This window comes from Centruroides sculpturatus, unplaced genomic scaffold (genome assembly GCF_000671375.1).
Source record: "Centruroides sculpturatus isolate CEXI.00-Female unplaced genomic scaffold, Cexi_2.0 scaffold176, whole genome shotgun sequence".
Lineage (NCBI taxonomy): Eukaryota > Metazoa > Arthropoda > Arachnida > Scorpiones > Buthidae > Centruroides > Centruroides sculpturatus.
The window spans coordinates 865,849-889,242 of NW_019384551.1; the positions used below are offsets into that span (position 1 = coordinate 865,849).

Genomic DNA, 23,394 nt, shown 5'->3' on the forward strand with positions numbered 1-23,394 from the left:
GCATCTTCCGCCGAATCACTATACATAACTTTATTTCCCCCAAACATATTTATGTAGCTAAAATTAGTTTTAACTAATGTTAAAAGTTAAAACTAGTTTTATCTAAAATCAAAACATATACAGCAGTAAATTAACTAGACAAAACCCGTTTTGTCCAGTAAAAACTAGAATTTACTGCTAGTCAAAAATGAATTTGAGTTAGAACTAGTTTTAACTAGACAAAACGGGTTTTAACAAAGACATTTAGTATAAACTAGTTTCAAGTAGTTAAAACGCGTTCTAACTAAAAACGGGTTTTGACTGTAACATATACATATATGGTATATAGTAGATTTATTGTATAATAAAGTTTAATTTGAAAACTTATTTATGAAAATTTTGCTGAGTATAAATTGCAATAATTATAGAAATAATGCAATATAGATTTTTAAATTATTTTTATTGAAATTTCTTACATTTTGATATACATTTTTACATACTTAACACATCTTAGTAAAGGAAATTAATTCAAAAAATGATTTACAGTTACAATAGTATTACATACAGAATATTATACATAAAATTTTTATACAAGTGGTTTATTTTTTCATTTTTATAGATGATATATTGACAGAAGTACAAAGTAATTAGACTAAAAATATAAACTAATAAAATATTTATTTCTTTCATTTTGAAATTTTACATAATTATAGATTATAGTTTCACAGGCAATTTTATAATTCTTTTGCAAAAGGTAATATGTGCAGATAGAACATGAATATACAATGGCTGTGTTCAGCAGTCATCAGTTATAACTAGGGTTTCTCTAACGGAATCCTGGTAATCCTGGATTTTTTTAACCCAAGAAATCCTGCAAATTTCTTAAAAGATCACTTTTTTCTTATTTTTGTGTTAAGGTTGAGGAAATTTTGCAAATAGAAAGTATAATTAACTCATAAACTGTCAGAATACATTTGTATTTATTAATTTTAAGCTTGCTTATTAAAATCTTATTATAAAAATTTACAATAATATTTTGTATTGTTTTATTTAAAAAATGAAAATTACCTTCTAAGTTAGAAGTTTGATATAAGTTCAGGTTTTTTCTTTAAATTTTCAATTTAATTTGGGCATTTTTTTTTGTAAACTGTTTCCAACAAACTTTAATAAAAATTTTTCGGTACTTGTGAATTTTTCTTCCAGATGGTGGTGCCACCCTGGTCACCAACATCTCAACTAGTACCTGTAGCCCCTCAAAACAAATTGACTCGGTTGACTCGCTCGGTCTATTTCATTATTTCAATGCTATTAAGATTATCGCAAAGTTTCAATAAAGAAAAATGGTAAAATTATACCTATGTGCACTGTCATGGTAGCACTTCTGGTCACAACTGTTCATGCCCTGTTTAACATCACTAGTTATTGATACACAACCATGTATCAATAACTAGTGACGTTAGCAATCAATGATCTGCTGGCCAGTGCACAAACAGTCGTGATTGCTGCCATGACGGTGCACATAGGTAAAATTCTACCAGAAAAAGTTAGCAAACAAATTAGTTTAAATTATCGTTTATTTTAAACGGTTCTTTACAGTTAGCAGGGCGCCAGCCAATTGATGCAATCTAACTCACATGTATTGGATTGATAATTGGTTCAGAGAGGATTTCCCAAGTGGGTAAGTACAGAAATGGTTAGTGAATTTTGAAGCAGTTACGTAATTTTTTCTACTTCCAGTTCGTGTGATAAATTGTATAATGAAAAAGACTGGTCAATAACACATGTATGTTTAATGTAGGCTAGTTGGCCGAGTCAATTTGTGTTGAAAGGATACAGGTACCAGTTGAGATGCTGATTGCCAGGGCGGAGCCACCATTTGGGACAAAGATTCACAAGTACCATTTTTCCTATTTGTGAAAATTTCTATGTAATTCAAAGGTAATTTTTAATACATACAGTGGGTGATCGATTAACGAACATAATTCGTTCCAATATAGTGTTCGCTATTCGAATTATTTGTTAGCCAATTATCAATTTACCACAGATTTTTATGGAAATTTGATTAATTCATTTTGGAGATCCCAAAAAATAAATTAAAATTTATATACTTTCTTACTACGTTTATTTATATGTAATAATAAAAATACATACATACACAGTCTTGCATTTTTATTAGTCATGTTTTTTCCATTTGTAGTGGTTAAAGAATCTGTCCAATGTTGATTACTTTTCTCTCTTCAGGATTTTTCAGAAGTAATTAATAGCATTGTCTTTGTAGAGATCCCCAAGCCTATTAACCTCAACCTGGTTTGGATGCCATTCCAACACTGTTGTCCTGACATCCTCCCACTTCTTCAAAAGATCTTTAATAGCAGATGTCACATTGGTCTTATTTTGTCTTCCTCTTTTTCATAAGAAAACTCATATCGCTGAGTTTCTTCTGTTGTCATATCATTACGAGCTCTTAAATGTTCTTTGTTTCTCAGATGTAATTTTCATTATTCCTTTAGCTGCTTGAGTCTTTTTGATTATATCTTTCTTAGTAAGATTATGCCTACTTCAGACCTTATATTAATTATATTAATTAAATTATCCACAACTGTGAGGTAGATAATAGATAATAGTTCAAGCCACACTGACTGCCTAGCAACATCAGACATCTTCTGCCCATGCTTTACCTTGGCTATTATACACTCACCTTCTGAAAATAAAAGCCAACACAAAACTTAACAAGTGTCTACCCGACAGTCTCCTGAAGACTATAAAAAAATTTCTGTCAGAAAGATAAACAAAAGACTGGAATTACAAGAGAATTTCAAAGTTCAGAGAAATAGCCTACTGTCCGATCAGTATCGAGTTGAATGTCGATGTCTCCTGTGCTCCGAAAGCTTTTGAATTGTCATCTGGAGACAAGGGAAAACCAATCAGTATTCACTATTTTACATAGCTTCTTCTTGTGTTTGTTCTATGAGGTGTTCGTTAACCAATCACCCACTGTATTTTACATAGCATTATTAATATTATTATTTTGGAGGTTGCAGGACATATTAAGTTATTTAAAAATAAAAAATAATTATATTATTCAATTTTGAAATTTATTTTATATCTTAAAAATATTTAATTATATCCCGGGATGCCAGGAAACGGATCACTGTTTTCTCAAAATTCTGGGACAAGCAAAGGACCAGGAAATGAGAAACCCTAGTTGTAATGGTACTGTTTGGTTAATGGTATGCCAGCTAATATGTACAGCAACAAGTAAGATTCAAGCTCTGAATGAGATTTCACACCACCCCAGAATTGTTGACCCTTTGTGAGATATTCATCTTCAAAGGTCAGTTTTTAACATATATCAGTCTACAGTCTTTTCTACATGCTTCACATGTAGATGTGTGCCTCGGTGCTCCTATTGCCTACACTGAGTTGTTCAGGTGGGGGCAAGCCCCATAACCCCGTAAAACTATATAACATCAAGAACTCCATGAACAGTCAAGTGGACTACTCAAAGCTGGCACAGTTGCATTGGCTAAATTGTTAAATTCAATAGTCTTTCATGATAGTCTTCTGGTGCCCCATTAACTGAAAAAAACCATTGTAACTGAGCAAAAGTGTTTCAATTGGTAGCAGTTACCTAGTTACAACTGCTGAATGATGGGTGACGTATGCATTGGAACTGGAAGAGCTGCTGTCTTTGGTCAGTTTCGGCAAGCAATAGATAGCGTAGATGAAAGATGCTACCGAATGTGATGTCAAAATGCCAAACATGTTCCGAAACGGTGCTACCGTGCAAGGCGTTCGGCAGAAAAATACTCAACGGCTCTGGAACTGTAGAGTTTGCCGAATGCAGTCAATGATAATGCCAACATAAGCATATAGCCATTGTATCTTTTATTTTCACCGGAAACAACTGACATCACTGTCATCATCACAATTAGTTAGACATTTAATTTATTTAATATTTTTTCCACTTTAATATAACTTTCTCATATCTAATAATTTCATTTTCAACAAAATTAAACTGATCATCTAAAATAGTGTGTTTTTAAAACATGCAATTTTACAGTATCTTTTGTAAAAATAATGTTTCATTTTTCATACCAATTTTGTATTGTAAAGTAATATTATTTACAGTTGAGTCATTTATAAGATCTTTGTTTTCACTTAAATCAATTAAATCTGGAATATTTATATCTTTCTTGTTAATTAAAATTCATCCTTTATCAAAATAGTTCTTATGGTAATAGCCACAAATGTCTTTCAATAAATCTTGTCTACCTCTTGTTTCTATGTAGCTCTTATATGACTCCAAACTTTCTTGAAGAGTTCTTACCATATTCTCTTCAATATCACAGTTGTCTGGGTTTTGTTCCACCAAGTTTTCACTTAAATATTTCACTTAAAGCTATAAATTTTATTATTATTTAAAACTGATTTTAATATTTAAATCCTGTTTCAAAATAACAGGTTTTACAATAAAATTATGGTTAAAATAGCAATCTATAGAGTATATATTTCTTATATTATGGTAATTAAATATACACTATTACCTAAAGTAGAAGTTACTTTTGGATACTTTGTGTGGTAACTAAAAGTGAAGTAACTTCTAGCTATGTAAGGTATATTATTATCCTATAATTGAAGTTTTGTATGAAATTCCAGCTAATTTTTCGGTCAAAAGAAAAATTTTTCACTGTTTTACATAATAAGATATTTTAAGATTGATTACACTAGGAGGATATCGAATATAATTCAAATAAAAAACAAAACTACTGTATGTATATTTATGCCTAACCTTTAACATTTCAATTCGACAGATCTACTAACATTAAGTAATCAAAAATGTTTAGAGTAATTTAAATAAAATACTCACCAAATAATTATAAATTATTTAAGTTATCCTATATTGAAAGATCAGTCCTTTACATTAGTAAAACTAAAATATCTGCAAGATCTCTCTCTGTTTGAATAAAATTTAAACATGGTAGCAGTTTATTGCCTCTAAAGGTTTTGTGACATCATTTCCAGTCACATGACTCCACACCCAAAAGAGGGTTCCGAATTTTTATGAGCACAGTCTCTGGGTTTTGGGAAGGCTTTGCAGCCAAAAAACTTGTGCCTGTATTTTCTTGCTGCTATTGCCATTTCCCTTTTTAATATTGCTACTACACCCTTTCTTCTCCATTCACATCTTTTAGAGTCGTCATCTGTTGCCTGTAATTACAAATTCTATTAATATCACATCAATTACTTAAACCAGGATATGAGAAAGAAGTGGACTGTTGCTGCCCAGGTCCTTGGTGGCAGCAGTCCACTTGTTTCTCTATTTGCCCAAGAGGCAGCCTGATGGAACCATTTTGGAACTCATATTTCAGGCATACAAACATGAGAAAGCTACTGCACATGTCAGCCCACCCACACTTCTCTCCTTTGGGCTTAGAGATGCAGCATACCCCGTGTACCCAGTAAGGCTAGGATGAGTTATGTGGCTATGGCTTTTCCTCCCAAGGTTATATAAGCCATATGAGCAGCCTCCTGTCCTTCTAGTGAATGTTTATAAAAAATGTAATTACTCACTTTAAGGGCAGTAGGATGATTGTATTACTTTTTTTTGTTTATAAATAACTTTATTTGTTTATAAATAATTTGTTTGTTTTTGTTATTTATAACAAAAAAATCCAAAACAAAAGAAGGAAAAAGAATTAAGAGAAATGTACTTTTTGCATGTGACCCAACATCATCTCTCATTTTGGATCTCACTGAGATTTGTCAAAATATAACATCATATGATTTTTGACTTATTAAACACTGACTTTATAGTGTATTTTGAAGACACATGGCAAAATTTTCAAATAAATCAACAATAATAATGTTTAAACGTGTTTAATAAGTCAACAATAGGAAAAGGACACGGTTTTGCAACATACATCATATGATTTTATTCACTACCTCTCCACTGAAGAGACCATGTAGAAATTTTGCCATCCCACTGAGCTTATCTCTCATATGGACTTGACCATTTTTGAACTGCCAAGCTGCCATTGCAGAGATAAGCATTAATTGAGTTTTACATGTAAAGGAATGTCATATGAGGATTTCAAAGTTTTGAGTCACAGCACATGCCTTTCCTTGTCGAAACTGAATAATCACTTAGATTATTCAGTTATAATGCATTTAACATTAAAAAGTTATCCTAAAAGCCTTATAGAAAAATTAATTTCATTGTCATGGCATATTTATGCTGCAAAAAAAAATATTTTAATTGATAAATTGTTTTTTAGTGCACAAATAAGAAGAGCCTGGGATAATAAAAAGAGCATTTTGAATAATCTGCGAGAAATGGGATTATCTGCCGATCCTAATAAAACTTTAAAAGTACCTTCTGCAAAAGTAAGTGTGTGATTATATACATAAATTACAAATGAATGTAAATTTAAATATAGTTATTTGTATTTTCAATGTATTATTTATTTTCAATTGTTTGTATATAATAAGGAGTTGTTAGTACCAATGGAGTTAGACAATGTAAAGAAACAAAAGAAAAGGACTACAAAACCTCCAAAATTATTTGTTGCAAAAGGTAATTAAATGAATTGTATCTTTTTAATTTATTCTTACAATTTAGACATTTTTAATCATACAATCTCTCTACACACCGGTAAATATAAATAAAATACTCCTCAAACCTTTTAACCAGAGTGCTTCTATTTGTAGAATCGTGAACGTTTTTGTCGCCCCTCCTTGGGGTCTTCTTCAGGCTTTAACAAATAGGCTGTTACTGTTCAAATAAACATTCAATATGAATTTCTTCTGTGAAAATCTATCATGTGAAATTGTTCCATAGTTGTATTGCGCATGCTCCATAATCATCTCTTTAAATGCTGTTATCCAGCAAAATCTGCCATGCTACAGATAGGACCATTTCCTCCTTATAATTAATACATGTACCATTTCTTCCTGCCTTAAATAACTCCATAATTTCTAGCCAGGCCCGCCGTAAGTGGGCGTGCATCGCACACGGGCAGCAAATAGAGCAATCAGTCACATAATACCTGTATTCAAAGTCATTGTCATAATACCCACCCTACTTATAGCATAAGAAATGTCTTCGCATGGAGAAAAAAATCTGACCGGTGCACAATTACTATATTCTTATTTATATTATAGCGTTAACAGCGTCTCTATTGGCATCTATCAGAATTAATTAAGATGCAATGCGAAACGTCTGTCGGGTTTAACCATTCGGCGGCGCTTTAAAGCAAAGTCGTGCTGTATGACAGAAGTTGATAGGACTGGCAAAAATAGGAAATCCCCACAGAGCTTCCTTCTCAATTTGTACTTGTATGCATTCGAACAGTTCTATTGCATATCAAATTGCAATTCTTTTGTTAATAATTCCTCTGACATGGGTCTAAGTATAATTAATGATATTTTAACTTGGTTAGGATTTAAATTTGAAGCTTAAAGACGATTCAAGTAGTGAAACAGACATTGACGGTATTGATTTGTTTAATGAAATCAATACTTTCAAGTTGCTCTTTCCAGAAAACCAGTCTAATGATCCACAAACCGTATTACAATATCTTTTTACTGATGACTTAATTTCAACATTTCCAAACACATCAATAGCACTAAGAATATTACTTACATTGCCGGTTTCAGTGGCATTTGGTGAAAGGTCATTTTCAAAGTAAAAAATTATTTTAAAAAAAACTATTTAAAATCAACAATGCACTAGCAAAGACTAAGTAATTCAGGTATAGTTTCAACTGAACATGAAATCTTAGACAGCTTGGATACAAAAAAATTGATAGCAGATTTCACAAACATAAAGGCAAGAAGAGTTCAATTTTGGTAGATAAATATTTATATGGTTTTACACTTAAGTAAACAAAAATAACTTAGTAATAATAGTTTTTCTTTGTAAAGTATTTCTTTTCTTTTTTCCCACCTTATGAGACAAAACTAAAGAGCTTTTCTGGCAAGCTCAGCGTAGATAGTCTTAGTTAAACAGGGGGCGGCATAATCGGTATTGCACACGGGCCCCCTGCTTCTAGCCATTTTAGCTGTTGTGAGTTGGAGTTGATTATAATGATTTTTGCCACTGCAGGTCTGCTGTTCCGAAGCATATGTTGCTAGGGCCATTGTGTTTCTACCATGCTGTATGTCTGACTCATGTTCTTTTAACATTTCGTGGAACCAATGTATGTCAGTTGTCTATCATACTTGTTGTCTTATAGCAGTACTGTGTATACCCCTGGAAGCCTTTCAGGGTTTGGTAGGTTTTTGCCATTAGTTAGTATCCTGAAGACAGTTTGACACCTTCTGTATGCAATATATATGCCCCGTTGTTTGGCTACCATGTTGTAGACTGATTTCAGTATCGGGTTATATGTGATAGGTATCCTCTCTTTTTCTTCCTCATGTATATTCAATGGTGGCCCTGTCTGATCAATGGCTTTTTGGGAAACCTCATGCCTTTTAGACAAATTTTTGACTAGAGTGTTGTTGTATCCATGGGACTACAGCAATATTTTCTATATGTTGGAGTTCCATTGTTAGAGCTTGTTGCGTTGAGGAGTGCCTGTGTGCTCTTCTCACTAATGCTTGGAAAGCGGCAATTTTGTATGGGATAGGATCGCACGAATTTCTTGGAATATATGTTGGCAAGGTACTAGGTTTCTGGTACACAGATGTAAGTATGTTAGCTCCTTTGAAGTTGATATCAATTTTTTTATTAATTTTTAATCATTCAATTAATAATATGATTACTGATTTATCTGACAAGTTGTAATAAATCTCTACAACAAACCAGTCTTTAAATGTGTTTCAAAATTCTATGTTTAGTTTACAAATATTTAAAAATCTTTACAATTATAAATTTTATGGATAAAATTTTTCTAATTTTGATCCTATGTTGAGTTATCAGATATGGGACTGAATATGAAAAGACTACGACTTTAACCATTGCTATTTCTATTGGTCAGTTGAAATTATACAATGTGTTTCATAACAATCTTACAAACTTTTCCTTATGGGGATTAAAGAGACTGTGGTTCAAAGTGAATTTGTTGTAAACAACAACACACAACACTAGGATATAGTCAACAACTTACTCTATGAACTGATGACTGGTGTGCAAAGAAAACCATTTAATGCCTGAAGAAGAACTCTGGGGAGTTTGAAACGTTTTTGGTGAATTTTTGTTTTGTTTTTTCTTTGCACACTGGTCATCGATTAAGAGGGTACATTGATGAATTTGTCGGTATAGAAGAGCCAAAGCAGTTATTGAAGAACTTATTGATATTATTTCCACAGAAACTTTAATGACAGCTATCAGAAATAGTGGATTGTGATTTGGAGGCCACTCTGTTTGCTAATACATATTAATATGACATTCATACAAAGAGGCCATTCCATACTGTGTGGCCTTTTCTATGAATGCCATATTTAAACCAATAATGAAATGGCTTGAGATGGAGTAAATATTTTTCTGCTGCACAGTTTAGTAAAAGTTATGAAACACACTACATTATTGTACAAGGTTTGTTTAAGAAGATTTAGGAGTGGGTTAAAAGATTAAAACATACTAAGATATAAAAAAATTTAGTTAGTATTTTTGAAATAATCACTTCAACCTTCAATATATTTTTTCCAACAATTTCTCCAATTGGAAAAATATTAAGTTAAATGAGTTTATTTCAAGTATTACAAAATTTTCTTTCATTCGTCTTGTTTGAACTCTGTTGACTTAATCTTCACTGGAAAGAAACTCAAGAGTTAACAGAGTGAGGATATTTATTCGGATTAAGCCCTTTTTGGGATTTTCTATTTCCATCTTTGACCCGTGATGTTCAACGTTCTGAAAATTGGAATCAAACAACTGTTTGTACATAACTTTCTGGATGTAACTGACTAACTTACAAACATTTTTTAACAGAGCAACAGACACTTTTAAATGACCAGTATTTGAGATATATACAAAAATTATAACAAACGTGAAATAATAACATCTGTGCATAAACTAAGAAATAAAATACAAATAAAACTAAACTAAAAGACAAATAAGGTAACAACAACCAAAAGTGCTAAAAACATAAAAAGAAATATATGGTGTCCCATAAATTTGTAAATAGTTTAAAAATTCATAAAAGTTGAAAAAATTGGTATATTTGAATGCGGTTTGCGTAAAAGATATTCTCACGGAGGGTGATTTTTTTGGGTAGAGAAAAAGGAAATAGTTCAAACCTTTGTCAATAGAGGGCGCTAAACACAAGAAAATCACTGGAATTGTGCAAATCTGAGTCTTATAAAATGCAGGGTGTACGATTAACAGCTCATTTCTGAATTTTCCTGCTACTGGTGCTGACTTGCAGTTTTAATTATGATGTTGACATTGGTGGATAAAGCACTATTGGTGAAGTTGTTTTATCTCAGCCACGAATTGCTGGCTGAAACTTTATGAAGGTTTAGGACACAGAAGAGAATGAAAAAAGGTTCAGGTCTAATCACTCCTGCCGGATTGGTTTCCCTAGTATACTATTTCGAAGAAATGGGAAGTTTGTGTAGTCACCCACTCAGTGGTGAACCACGTTTATCAGAGGTCCATACCTCTGATGTGGCTTTGCAAATGGAGACTCTGAGAGAACAGCCAAAGAGTGCCATAAGTAGTTCACGAGAACTGGCACAAATAACTGGAATACCAAAGACATCAGTATTCTGCATCCTGCATGGTGTGTTACAATTGTACCCATACAAGTGCAACTTGTATGGGTACAATCTGTATGCAACTTGTATGGGTACCACTGCATCAGCTCTTACCAAATGACACAGCTAAGTGAGTGGACTTCGCAAATTGGGTTTTGTCGAATATCAATGAAGATTCACAATGGCTGCCTGATATCTTGTGTAGTTTCACTGCATCCATTATTGTGGGCTTTTTTTTCTTTGAAGAGCCCTGTAAAAAAATCAGGCTGGAAAACATGCTCAATTACTGGAATGCATTAGTTGCAAATGCTACGGGAGAAAGTGATACCATGCTTATTGGAACATAATGTCCTTGACACAGTGACATTCGTGCAAGACAGGGCACCTCCTCACATTGTAACCAATGTGTAGACATTCTTGAGAAGAACCTTTACTGAAGAACGATTAATCAGTCGTTACTGTACAAATGAATGGCCCCCTCATTCACTGGATTTAACACCCCTTGATTTTTGGCTATGGGGTTACGTTAAATCCTGAGTGTACCACAATAGGCCATCTTCTTTAGTGCAGTTAAAGGATGCCATTTGCCACGAAATCTCCTGCATCCATTCAGATCTGCTACATGCTGCAGTTAACGGTGTTGTCACTCACTTGCAAACTGTCATTTGTGGTGATGGCAGACACATAGAACAAGTACTCTAGTGCTGTGATATGCGTGTAAGTGTAAGCATTTGCCTGCATGCAAATAAACGTAATTTTCCCATGGAATTCCAGTGATTTTCTTGTGTTCAGTGCCCTCTATCGACAAAGGTTTGAACTATTTATTTTTTCTCTACCCAAAAAAATCCCCCTTTATGAGAATAACTTTTATGTAAACTGTATTCAAATATACCAATTCTTTCAACTTTTATGAATTTTTAAACTATTTACAAATTTATGGGACACCCTGTACAAAATAAGAGTAAATAAAAATGTAAAGCTAATTTAGTAGTATGAATAGACATCTAAGTGTTAAAACAAAATTGAAATGTCGGTCTGATTGATGGAAGTTTGTACAATATAAATAGCCAACTTGGGGAGAAGGTTAACCTGGAGTTTTCAGGACAGGTTTGCAACTGTAGAGATGAAATAAACCTTATCCAAGAATTTAGTTTGTTTCCTTTTCTTCTTTTATTTATGACTTGAAGTTTGGCAGTGGCAATGGTCAACTCTCCAGCCATATTAAATGGCAGATATCTTGTATTTTTTCTCTTTTTCTTTCTTTTTTATTGTAATCTTGGTGTTCTTCAATTGATGAACACTTTTCTTTTTCATGCCAATTTGTTCTGCTATGGCCGTAGATAATTTCTTTTGTTTCAGATTATCTTTTAAGCTTGGACACTCTAATCTTAAATGCACAATACATGTTGTCTGTTGAGTACTCTGTCCTGTCATATATTTTACTTGGGGGAATATATGGTACTTTGTTGCTCCTTTGCTATCAATTCTTTATTTTTAATCATGTCATGTATCATTGGCTGTCTTACACTCACACTTGTACATTCTACATTGTTTTTGCCTAGATGTTTCAAAAGTTAGAAATACCTCTATAATCATCCTATTCCCTTTTCATTCATAAATAACATTCAAACCTCTTAAAAATTACAAATCATCATGGAAAACCACTTGAAAATTTGAGGTTTCATAAAGTAGATTTTATGAAGATTCATAATTTATAAATAGGTTTGAATATTTTTAAAACTGAGAGGAATAAATCTCTGTCAGTTAAAAAGAAAAAATTAAATAATTGCAAGTATCATTGACTGGCAATATTGAAGTTGAGATAGTTTTAAATTTTGAGATTTTTGAATTCTAAAATTTTTTATATTTAACATGTAGACATTTCTGATGATGAGATGTGAGGCTTGAAAATAGTTGTGACTTTATTTATTATTAGATGATGTATTAAATTAAGGATAGGAATTGATCAGTATACTTGTCTTTATAACTTTCAATGAATAATTAACCATAGAAAGTTCATCATAAAAGTAATAAAAATCTATCTTACAGCTTTCGTGCTGATGCTTACTAGATCAGTGGTTCCCAACCTTTTTTTATTAGCGTACCTTGTGACATGTCATATCTCTAGATTGTACCCCTCATTTAAGAAATTTAGTGAGTACCAGTATTGTTAATTTTACATATTGTAACTTTAAATTAAAGAAAAAAAAGTAAATGAAAAAATGTATAATAAAGTTGTGATTGTTGCAAGGAACATATTTTACCTAATAATTTTTTAATACTATTAGTTTGTGATACATAATATATAATTTTTTCTGTCATAATAACTAATTTTTTTCTATACCTCTAAACAACCTATCGCGTACCCCTAGGGGTACGTGTATCACAGGTTGGGAATCGCTGTTCTAGATAATAAATTATCGAAAGTGTTATAAAATTATTTTATTATATATTTTTTATTAAAGATGTATGAAAATATTTGATATGTAATATTTATTTTTCCAGAATTGGAAAATGAAGCAAAAATGCCACAGCCAAATAAATTTCGTCTACCTAATGAAATTGTGAAATATTGCATTTATATGTTGGAAAAATATGGAGAAGATTACAAGGTAATGATGTAACTATTTTCTAAATGTAATTAATGGTATGTACTGTACAGGGTAAGTTCTTGGCCTGACCTACTTAATAAGAAACACAATACAACAACAAATGGTATACTTTTTTAAAAAATCAATCTTTTAAAAAACTTCTTAAAAGATTAAAAAACTTCAAAGGTTGATACAGAAGATGTAATAAATTTTATTACAATAATTGTGATGTAATAAATGCTAATGGTTGTAATCTTTAGTAATTTTGTCTCTGATAAAATGTGGTTATAGCTTAAAAAATGACAGTTGCCTTCTGTATCAACCTTTGAAGTTTTCTAATCTTTTAAGAAGTTTTTTAAAAGATTGATTTTTTTTAAATATATAAAAACGACACACAACAATAAATCTTTGACGGTATCTTACGGTTGCAATGTTTTGTGGAAAGTTATAATGAAAAAATGACAGAGAACAATATCTGATTTGAGAAAACAGAGTTTTGAATCATCAGTAGATTCCATTTTCTTGAGGGAATGTCACCACAAGGATATGATGAAAACATTGGAAGATGGTTATTCCAGTTATTTCAATGTAGAATGTGGATAAGCAATTTTCAATGAGGTGACTTTGGCATTTAAGATGCGGGGAGGCCAGTTTTCATCTATGTGCCAGAAATCATCAATGCTGTGTACCAGCTGATTTTTGAGGACAGCCAAATTTTATTGGAATAAGTAGCTGGATGTCAGCAGATGTCCAAAGATTAAGTTGGACACATCGAAAGAATGGGAGAATGTACTCAACCCACAAAATCCCTTAACATGAGAAGTTGAAGCATCAAAGCTTGTTTGGCTTTTTGAGATTTTATAGATTGATTGGTGGCAATGGATGAAACCTTGCACTTGTATGATCTGGAAACAAAGCGGCAGTCCATTGAGGCATGAGCATTATCCATGATCAAAGAAATTTCACATACATCAATCTCAAGAAAATTCTGGTATTGATTTTCTGCAATAGTTGAAGTATTATTTTGCTAAAGACCAGATCATCAATATGGATTATTATACATTATTACTAGTGCAGCTGAAAGAGAAACTGAAGGAAAAATGTCCTGAAAAGCTTGTCAAGGGTATTCTTATTTTGCATGATAACACTCCAGCACACACTACCTGGAAAATTGTATCTAAACTGACTCAACTGGTGTTTTTATGGTTTAACATCCATCCTGTTTCCCTAACTTAGTTTCTTCATATTACCATCTCTTCCCTATCCAGTGGTTGATCTGTAAAACTTAAAAATATCACCACCATTTTGCCAGTTTTAAATTTTTTTTGCCACTTTGAATTATTTATTTCCAACAGTTTTACTTACTAATTAATGCAGCTGGTGGCCTTATTAGTTTGGCATCTGGAAAGCAAAACATTTAAGCTGTCACAAGGAGAGGGCCAGATGTTCAAGTCTCTGATTTGAATGAAACTTGGTGAGCCACTATCGCTTTTCTCTTTCTTGGATGACATATTGGTTAAATATATAAATCACAAAACTGAAAAAAGGAGTTTAGCACAAACACTCGGAAAAGCAATGCTAATGCTTAACTCGCACATGCCTAACAGCAACTAAAATTTGACACAAAAAACCATTACGTTTGTTATCCGAATTTCGTCCGTTATCCAAGACAAAATTTTTGCAAAATAAAAGTTCGTTGACCGATTTGGTCGTTAACCAGGGCATTCATTATCTGAGGTTCCACTGTATTTTCAATAACTGTTTTTAAGATACACAACAGGTGGTAATGTAAAAATGTAAGTTAAATTTTTTTTTAACTAAAAGTGGTCGGTGGTCGAAATAAGTTTGAGAACCTATGGTCTAAGACCTTCCTTTGGTTTTTTCTTTCTGATTTCAGCTTCAAATACCTGTTTGGCTTGTTACTCTTCCCATTTTTTCTAAATGGCCAAACTGCCTCGTATTAGTCTCATGTACTCTTTACTGAATATTAGTTTCCTTGAGGTTTTTTTATGTCTTCATTTTTAATATGATTTTGTTGCTTTACCACTAATTTTTCTAAATATTCTCATTTCTGCCTTTTCTAATTTTTGGTCAATTCTCTTATTTCTCACCCAACTCTCAGAACCATATGTCAATATAGGTTTAAAAACTGTTATATGCAGCTAGTTTTGTCTTATGACTTACTTCTTTTTTGTTCAAGATATATTTGATCAATTTGCTCCCTGCCTGATCTGCTTTGCTTAATCTATTGCTGATTTCCAAATCTAACTTTCTGTCTTCACTAAAGATTGTTGCCAAGTATGAGAACTTATTGACATGCTCTAAGTATTTGTTACCAAGTTTAACTGTTAAAGACTCTTTATCTCTACAGAGCCCACTAGTGGCCAAGTGGTCTTCATACCCTGAACACTGTGAGTTCAGTCATGGGTTTGCATTTGCTTGGATGGGCTGGCCACATGGAATTTTCCAGGTTTTCTCCACATCTGTAATGTGTAAATAGGGGCCAGTTTCCTTTAAAAAAAAGACCTTCCACAAGGCACTCCCTAGTCATATCACCCAGGTGTTGCATTGCCATAACTTAACAAACAAACTTTTTCTCTACCAATAGCCATAAAATTTTGTTATCTCTTAGTTGATTGACATACCAAAATTCCTGCAACTTTCCTTTAAATTATTTAAAGATTGCTGGAGGTCCTTAGGTTTATTGCTTAATATAACAATGTCATCTGTGTAAAGAGCCAACCTTTATATTTCTCAAACTGAAGTTTGTCAATAGTTTTGATTCTTTTATTAAATTATCCATGAAAATTATAAATAATAAAGGGAACAATGTACACTCTTGCCTCACTCCTAATTTTACTTGGAACCATTCACCTATTTGTCCTTCTATCCTTACAGCTTATTTACAGTTCTTATACAAGCTTTGGATTTCCCTCAGTAGAGTATCTTTTATGCCATATTTTTCAAGAAGTTCGAAAAGTAATCCTCTAGGCACTCTACCAAATGCCTTCTCTAGGTCAACAAATCCCAAGTATAACTTCTTGTTATATTCCTATGCTTCCTCTATCAATTGTCTTAGTGTATATATTTGATCTGACATCTGTTTTGTTTAAAGCCTGTCTGTTCTTCTCCTAGATTGCTTTCAAATATATGTCCTACCCTTTTTTCTAAAATGCTGGCATAAATTTTAGCTGGTACACTGAGAGGCGAGGTTCCTCTATAATTACTACATTCTATTTTATTCCTTTTTTATGAATGTGTGAGGGACGAACAGACCCACAATAAAGTGTTATTTTAAGATTTGGAAAATATAATCGGTTAAATTCGAACGTTTTATCGAGTTAGGCTAAAAGCCATAAAAATTATTTCCCATGGAGTTTGTTCCTTGTTGAGTCGAATCAAGTTAGTCAGGGATGTGTCACCAGGAACTTTGAATGGAAAGGACATATTGGACGGGCGACCGTTAAAGGCCATCACCTGACCTCATGGAAAAAACCCAAGAGGAATGAAAAAGGAAAAAAGAAAAACGACCCCGAAGTCAGTCGTCATCCAAAGTCCGCCCGACAAAGTCGTCCTCCAGGATAAAAACCGTGCCCAGGATTAAAACCGCTACCCAGGATAAAACCCGTGCATCAAAATTCCGAAATAACACCTTGACAGAAGTAACACTGTGTCTCCTTAAGAATCTCACCCCACTTCCGTGCTTCCACACCTCCGAGATCCAATTAACAGACAAGAACTAGTGGAAAGACCAGTTCAGAGGAGTCAAGAGTGACATCATACGATAGATCTGCGACCTAGGAAAAAGAAAGGTATTTATCAACCCGCGATCCGGTTGTAAACTCTCTCTCTCAAACGGAATAGTATAATTAAGTCCGCTAATATGCCGATATCTGTATTTTCTTTGTTTATTATTAAAATTGATTTTTTGTTAGAACATATGGAGTCCGAGTGAGTCACTTCCTCGTCTCTCTCCTCATCTCTACTCCGAATCCAAGCGCTCACACGCTACCGCTAGCGAATTTTAGACTTAACGTCGCGATTTCCGAGTCCCTTAGAGACTCGGTGGTGTCATCCTGACAGGGCGCCAAAGAGGTGCCGACCCTACGGTCACAAATGGGTGCAATTAAATCTTTTTCCCAATCCTATGAAACCTTCCCTTAGACTTTGTTTCACATTTCAATGTGTTTTTCAAGAAACCTGTTAACATTTAATCTTTGTGGATGCTATCCAGATTTGTGTTCCTAGTTATTGTAAGGTTACCGATGTTGAGGGGAAATAAAGTCTATCTCGCGTCAGAATGAGCCTAAGGGAAACCGTGTATGTGGGTGGTGGCGAAGGAGGCAAATGAAGAACAAGTGTTTTACAAAAGAAAACCCGTTTATTTGTTCGAATTCATGCTTACATTGATATTGGACAATTCCAAAATCTCGGTGCTCCTGGGAACGGTGAAAGTTCGTGTGATCGGTCGCAGTTCGGGCGGACGAGAAGGATCACTGGGCGATACAGATGTTCGTTGTTAAGCTGCGGCATCCTGGGTGATAGGCGGTTGCACAACACAATCTAAATCACAACGGTAGGCTTAATCCAGAGGAGACTCTCTTTTGACCTTGAAGTTCCAATTTTTATAGTTTTTCCCTCACTGTTCGCATTTCGGATTGGTCCCTCGTCCCATTCCTCGCTTCCCGATTGGTCTCTCTTTTGTCTCCAGGTGCAAGACAAAACTTTTTTGGGTCGCAGGAAAGGTCCGATTCGAGGTGTCCATCTGATACCTCTTTGTCGACTCTGCTCAATGACTGTTTATAAAACAATAACACCTGCACTCATAACTCAGGCTGTCATTTACCATTTTTTGACGTCTAAGAATTTAACGATCATTTTCATCTTTCATCTATCAAAAATTTCCCTTCTTTTGTTCAAAAGGTTTATCTCGGTCAACATTTTATAGACACGCATGTCAAAGATCTACCTGTTTATGAGCGCTCGTGTTAGAGTTTGTCTTCTACTAAAACCTTGACAGATAGTTTGACACATACTCGAACCATTCTGAGTCTTGTTGTTTTCATTTTGTGTCGCGCAAGAATTTCACAGTTTACTCGAGTTCGAACCTCGTCTGGGAACCCACATTATTTCTCATGTTGTAATTTGTGTAAAGGTGTAAGATTCATTCTCTAATGCAGTGTTCTGCAACCGGTGTGCCGCCACATGGTGAAAAGTGTGACGTGAACGTTTACATATTCTGTTAATTTCAAGTTTTATTTATATATTTTTACACATTTTTATTTATATACAGTATTTTTATCACAGTTGTGTTTCTTATGCTTGTACAGTATTTCGTTCTCTGCCTCAGCACTGATGAAATAAGATGATGTTTGTTTATTTTTATTACAAGCCACGCATTTTTATGTATTCTAAGAAATTATATGTAAAATTAATTTGCTCACAGGTAGGTGTTGATGTCTGTTTAATAACAATAATAATAGGTTAGTGGCATTACGTAATTCTATTAATAGTAGAATATCATACGTTTTTGAGGGGAATAATATTTTGGTGTGCCATGGGTGAGCCATGGGTGTGCCGCAAGAAGGAAAAGGTTGCGGAACACTGCTCTAATGCAGCGGTTCTTAACCTCGGGTGTGAGAGAGCATTTCCAGTGGTGCGAGAGAAATTTCAAAAATTTAAAAAAAAAATACTAATGAGATGACAGTGTTCTCTACAAACTGGTATCCAGTAACACGGCACCCCCACTTCTACACTCTCTACTCTACTGTCTTTTAGCATATAGTGCTTGTCATCAGTTGTCAGTACATGCAGTTAATGTAGTCACATTGTCACATGCAGTACAGAAACTAGTTGAGATGTGTTTGCATACCTTGAATATAGCACTTTTACACATCAAAACAAAAGCCAGAAATTGCTTAAATGCATCTGATGACTTACTTACACATGGCTCTTTCAAAAAAAGAGCCTCGTTTTAATAGAATTATTATGAATAAACAACAACAACCTAGCCATTAAAATTTAAACATTGCTTTTTATGTTATATAGTAATATATATTGTAAATAAACACAGCATTTGTTTATGCAATAAATGTTTTTTTCTTAACATAATAAAACATAAGCTCTTGAATCTGAAAATAAGCAAGAGCTTATTTTCAGATTCAAGAGGGTGCTGACCACTAAAAAGGTTAAGAACTGCTGCTCTAATACAAAGCTCATTTCTATGATAGTTTGGATAGTCTTCTTTGAACATTGTAAGGCATGAGTCACGATTATTAAAGCTCCTTTAGACATACTTAAGTTGACAACTTGGCAGAAGTTAATTACCATTTTAGCAGTAATGCTATTTGTGTTATGGATACTGGATCTTCCATACATGTATGACCGAGGGTGCAGCTTTTACACTTCATTCGTCTATTGCCTTGGCATTTCATTTTGTGCATTCTCGTCCTGGTGGAGGATAAATTATCGGTTCGGTAACCGAAATTGCATAAAAGAGAGAATTTGTTAAAAAGTATTAGTTTTATTACTTTTACTTTAGTTGCTGGCAATAGATAGATATTTGTTTTAATTTATTAGGTTTTATTAAATTACAATTTTAATTTTATGGTAGCAAATAGTCATTTTATATTATAGATTTGATTCTCGGTTCTTTCAATTTGTTCAAACAAGAAATTGTTTATTACAGCTAGAGATGGATCAAAAGAATCAAAATGGTTTTAGCTCTTAAGCTCATGAATTAATATTGAAATATAAAGAATTTAACAGAAACAAAATAAAAATGTAGTAAAGATTATATGAATTTATATATGTTATATATTAAGAGTTTTATAGCTTAAATCCTTCCAGAAAATTATGGTTTTAAAATGTAATATTAAAATCAACTTTGCATTTATTGTGTATTTATAATGTAATTGATTTATTGTATATTGCAGGCAATGGCTCGTGATCCAAAGAATTACCAACAAGACACACCTGCTCAAATAAAAAGAAAGATTCAAAAATTTCAAAGTATTCCCGAACAGTGGAATAAATATTTAAGGAAAAAAGAAGGATCTTGTTTATAAAAGTCTTTTGGCGTATTAAATAGAAATTTTATTTCATCAAACATTTATTTTTATTTCTAAGCTTTGATTCCGTTATGACGCCACAACTCCTTAAATTGTAATTATATTGACTTTTTCACTATAGTCAAGGTAGGTTGGACATAATAGACAGGTGTCATTTATTATTTCAGATGTAATTTTTATATTTGATTGCATAAAACTGTCTTACGTTTATATATTTTGCCTATCATTTGTGCATTTATAACAATAAGTTATAAACCATGATGTTTGTGGGACCAGTTTGTTTCCAAATAATTATTTGGAAACATAAACCGGTCCTTCAAATGTTTAATTTGAACATTTAAACAATGGAGTATAACAATTCATGTGGTTTAGGATCTTTTTCCACTTTTTACGACAAAGTTTCCCTGCAGGTTAGAGCATTTCTAATGGGTAGTCCCTTATCCAGTCTCCAGACTCTTAAGATTGTCATCCAAGCAATTGAAACATTAAGGTACAAAGTTTTAATTTTTAGAGTACAAAGTTTAAACAATTTAGGGCAATTTAATCTAGAATACATCAAACCAGAAACAATTTGGGGAAATAAATATAACTTTCAATATTAAAAACGTGCAGTTTTTCAATCCATGAACTAAGTTAACTAAAACTAGTATTATGAAGCAGTCGTCTCTTGCTTATACAAGACGCTGCTGTTTCCATTTTCAGTTTTGTGACGTAGTCTAACAATGTGGCCCTCCATTGCGAATCTTTACAATTAATTATAATCACATTCTCTAAGATACCAATGAAATTCTAAGAGGATTAACCACCTTAACACACTACAAAATGAGGTCAGATTAACGTTCAAATTAAGAATTTTAATGTGCCGAAAAGAGAATATAAATTAATTTATGTCGGATAAAACAAAAACACAAGAAATTTTACTTTTTAAATCCATTTATTTATCTTTTATTTGTTAATTAGGATAAATGTCTCTTCGTGACATTTTCAGAAATGTAACTTATTTCTTTGGTTTATTTTATTATACATTATCCCAAAAGGGTTGGAATGAAAAAACATCGAGGATTAATAATATTAGAAACAGAGCCATTTATGGCCGTGATGAGGGTGTTTAAATCTGTTGTATTTGTTGTGATTAAAAAATTAAGTTGATAGAATATACTATTTGCATTGTTACAATCAAACTCTTGATAAAGTTGATTTTGAAGGCAAGTGATGACATTCTTTATTCTACAGCACGGATTAAGAAATTGTAATAATAAACTCCTACAATTACAACCGATTAGACTTAGTATAGATTGTATGCTGCAATTCAGAAGGACTTCTACAATTCGTCTATTACTCAGGTCACATGTAAAATTTGCGAGCTGTGTGATATTCAATATACACTGTAGATTGGGGCAAGTACAGTAGAACCTCGATTATCCGGACTAATTGGGGATGAAGGTAGTCCGGATAAGGAAAAATCCGGATAATCGAAACAAATACTTTAATTTGTCTATTAATGATAATACAACACGTTTTCTTTTCGATGACATATCGGTAATATTAACAATAAATACTTTATTTAAATCGTGATCAAATTTTCAAGAAACAAACGTTCGTATTGAATTTGGTCTATTACTGACCAGCGCTAACAGACTAGCTATTGTTTAAAAGGCCTTCTGGTGGCTCANTTTATTAAGTTTCTATTTTTACTTTTTCGGTTGTTATATTTAAAAGAGGGAAAAATATGGCCATCGGTCAAAAAATGAACCGTCGAGATGTTTACATTTTTGGACTCGGGGACTTTGAGATGTGGAGAAATGAAAAGGAATTTGAAGGTTTTTTCCTGTATTTATGGATGTTTTCGTGTAGGGGGACGATTTTGTTCACCCTCTTTGAAAATAAATAACTCCCGGGCCTTTGTCGAAAACTTCTGAAAGTTAACACGGAGGTTTTTAGGGAGATCGACGCCATTAAATTTTAGTGGGTAAAGGTGGATGGGATGGAGAGATAGAGGCAGGGGCGGCCTTGGGCACGCTAATGTCAAGGGCCCACAAAAGTTTAATTATCGTAAATTTTTAATACTTTTTCATTAACAATTAGCACTTATCGTATAGTAAAAAATTAATAATATAATAATGATAATTTATATTATTTCTATTAACAAAAATGCGGTCTCATTGAACTTCAACAAGCCCTAGACCCCCGAAAAACCTACATTCGCCTGTGGATAGGGGTGACGTTTCGTATCTCAAATGCGGGCGAATCCCCGTCGTTTTAGTCGGTTACATCTAATAACACTAAAAATGTACTTTTTTTATTTTTGTCTTCGTCCTGCGGGCACTAAGAAGGTCTTACTATAAGCCCATCGGCCAAATCCACAATGGAGCGGTTGTATATGGAGAAAGAAAGCTGGACATATAAGGGACGAGCCCCACACACATATTTCTTGTGATTTTCGCCCTGGTCGGATCTCGGGCCCCCAGTACATACACCGCACACTTTACTTCACGAAGTTTTTATAATTTTAGCCATTATATCGTGGCTAGCGATTCGGAATGTAATTGGGATATTGAAAATTTATTTTTGAAAAGTTTCGGCTCGAGACCATATAATGAAAAATAAAACATTAAAAGAGAAAGGCCAATGCCTAAGTTATTAAATATAAACACTTCAATAAAAAAAAATTGTTGGACATTTTCACGATAAAATTTATGGAGACGTAAAATGGCTTTGTGGATGCATAACAATTCAAAAATTGTTTTGTTTCCTGGCCTAGTATGTTCAAGTGAAATTAGGGTGTGGAATAAGAATGGCTTTGACGGCTGAACCGCTTAAGGTTGTGCTCTATAAAGGGCGTGCGCAAATACCTATAATCTGGATGCTTTACACCATTCGAACATTTTCGCCGTTGAAGCTGTCCCGTATTCGGCAATGCAGCGCTTCCATTCTGCCACTGATATTCGAATATACAATAGCGATCTTATCGTTTTTTTCTCATGTAGTACAGAAATTTGTAATAAGATACATAATGCGGTAATAATAAAGTATTAATTTTAATGAATTCA

General features: G+C 33.2%; 1 protein-coding gene across 1 annotated transcript in view; it reads left to right on the forward strand.

Annotated features, from left to right (window-relative positions):
• Positions 1-20,556, forward strand: part of LOC111623672 (nucleolar protein 16-like) — a 24,235-nt gene extending 3,679 nt beyond the window's left edge. Inside the window, exons 2-5 of the mRNA XM_023366341.1 lie at positions 6,258-6,366; positions 6,472-6,556; positions 13,189-13,295; positions 20,210-20,556. Of these exons, the coding sequence (XP_023222109.1) occupies positions 6,258-6,366; positions 6,472-6,556; positions 13,189-13,295; positions 20,210-20,341 (433 nt within the window). The 3' untranslated portion in view covers positions 20,342-20,556. The remainder of the gene's footprint in view (positions 1-6,257; positions 6,367-6,471; positions 6,557-13,188; positions 13,296-20,209) is intronic.
• Positions 20,557-23,394: the final 2,838 nt, after the last annotated feature.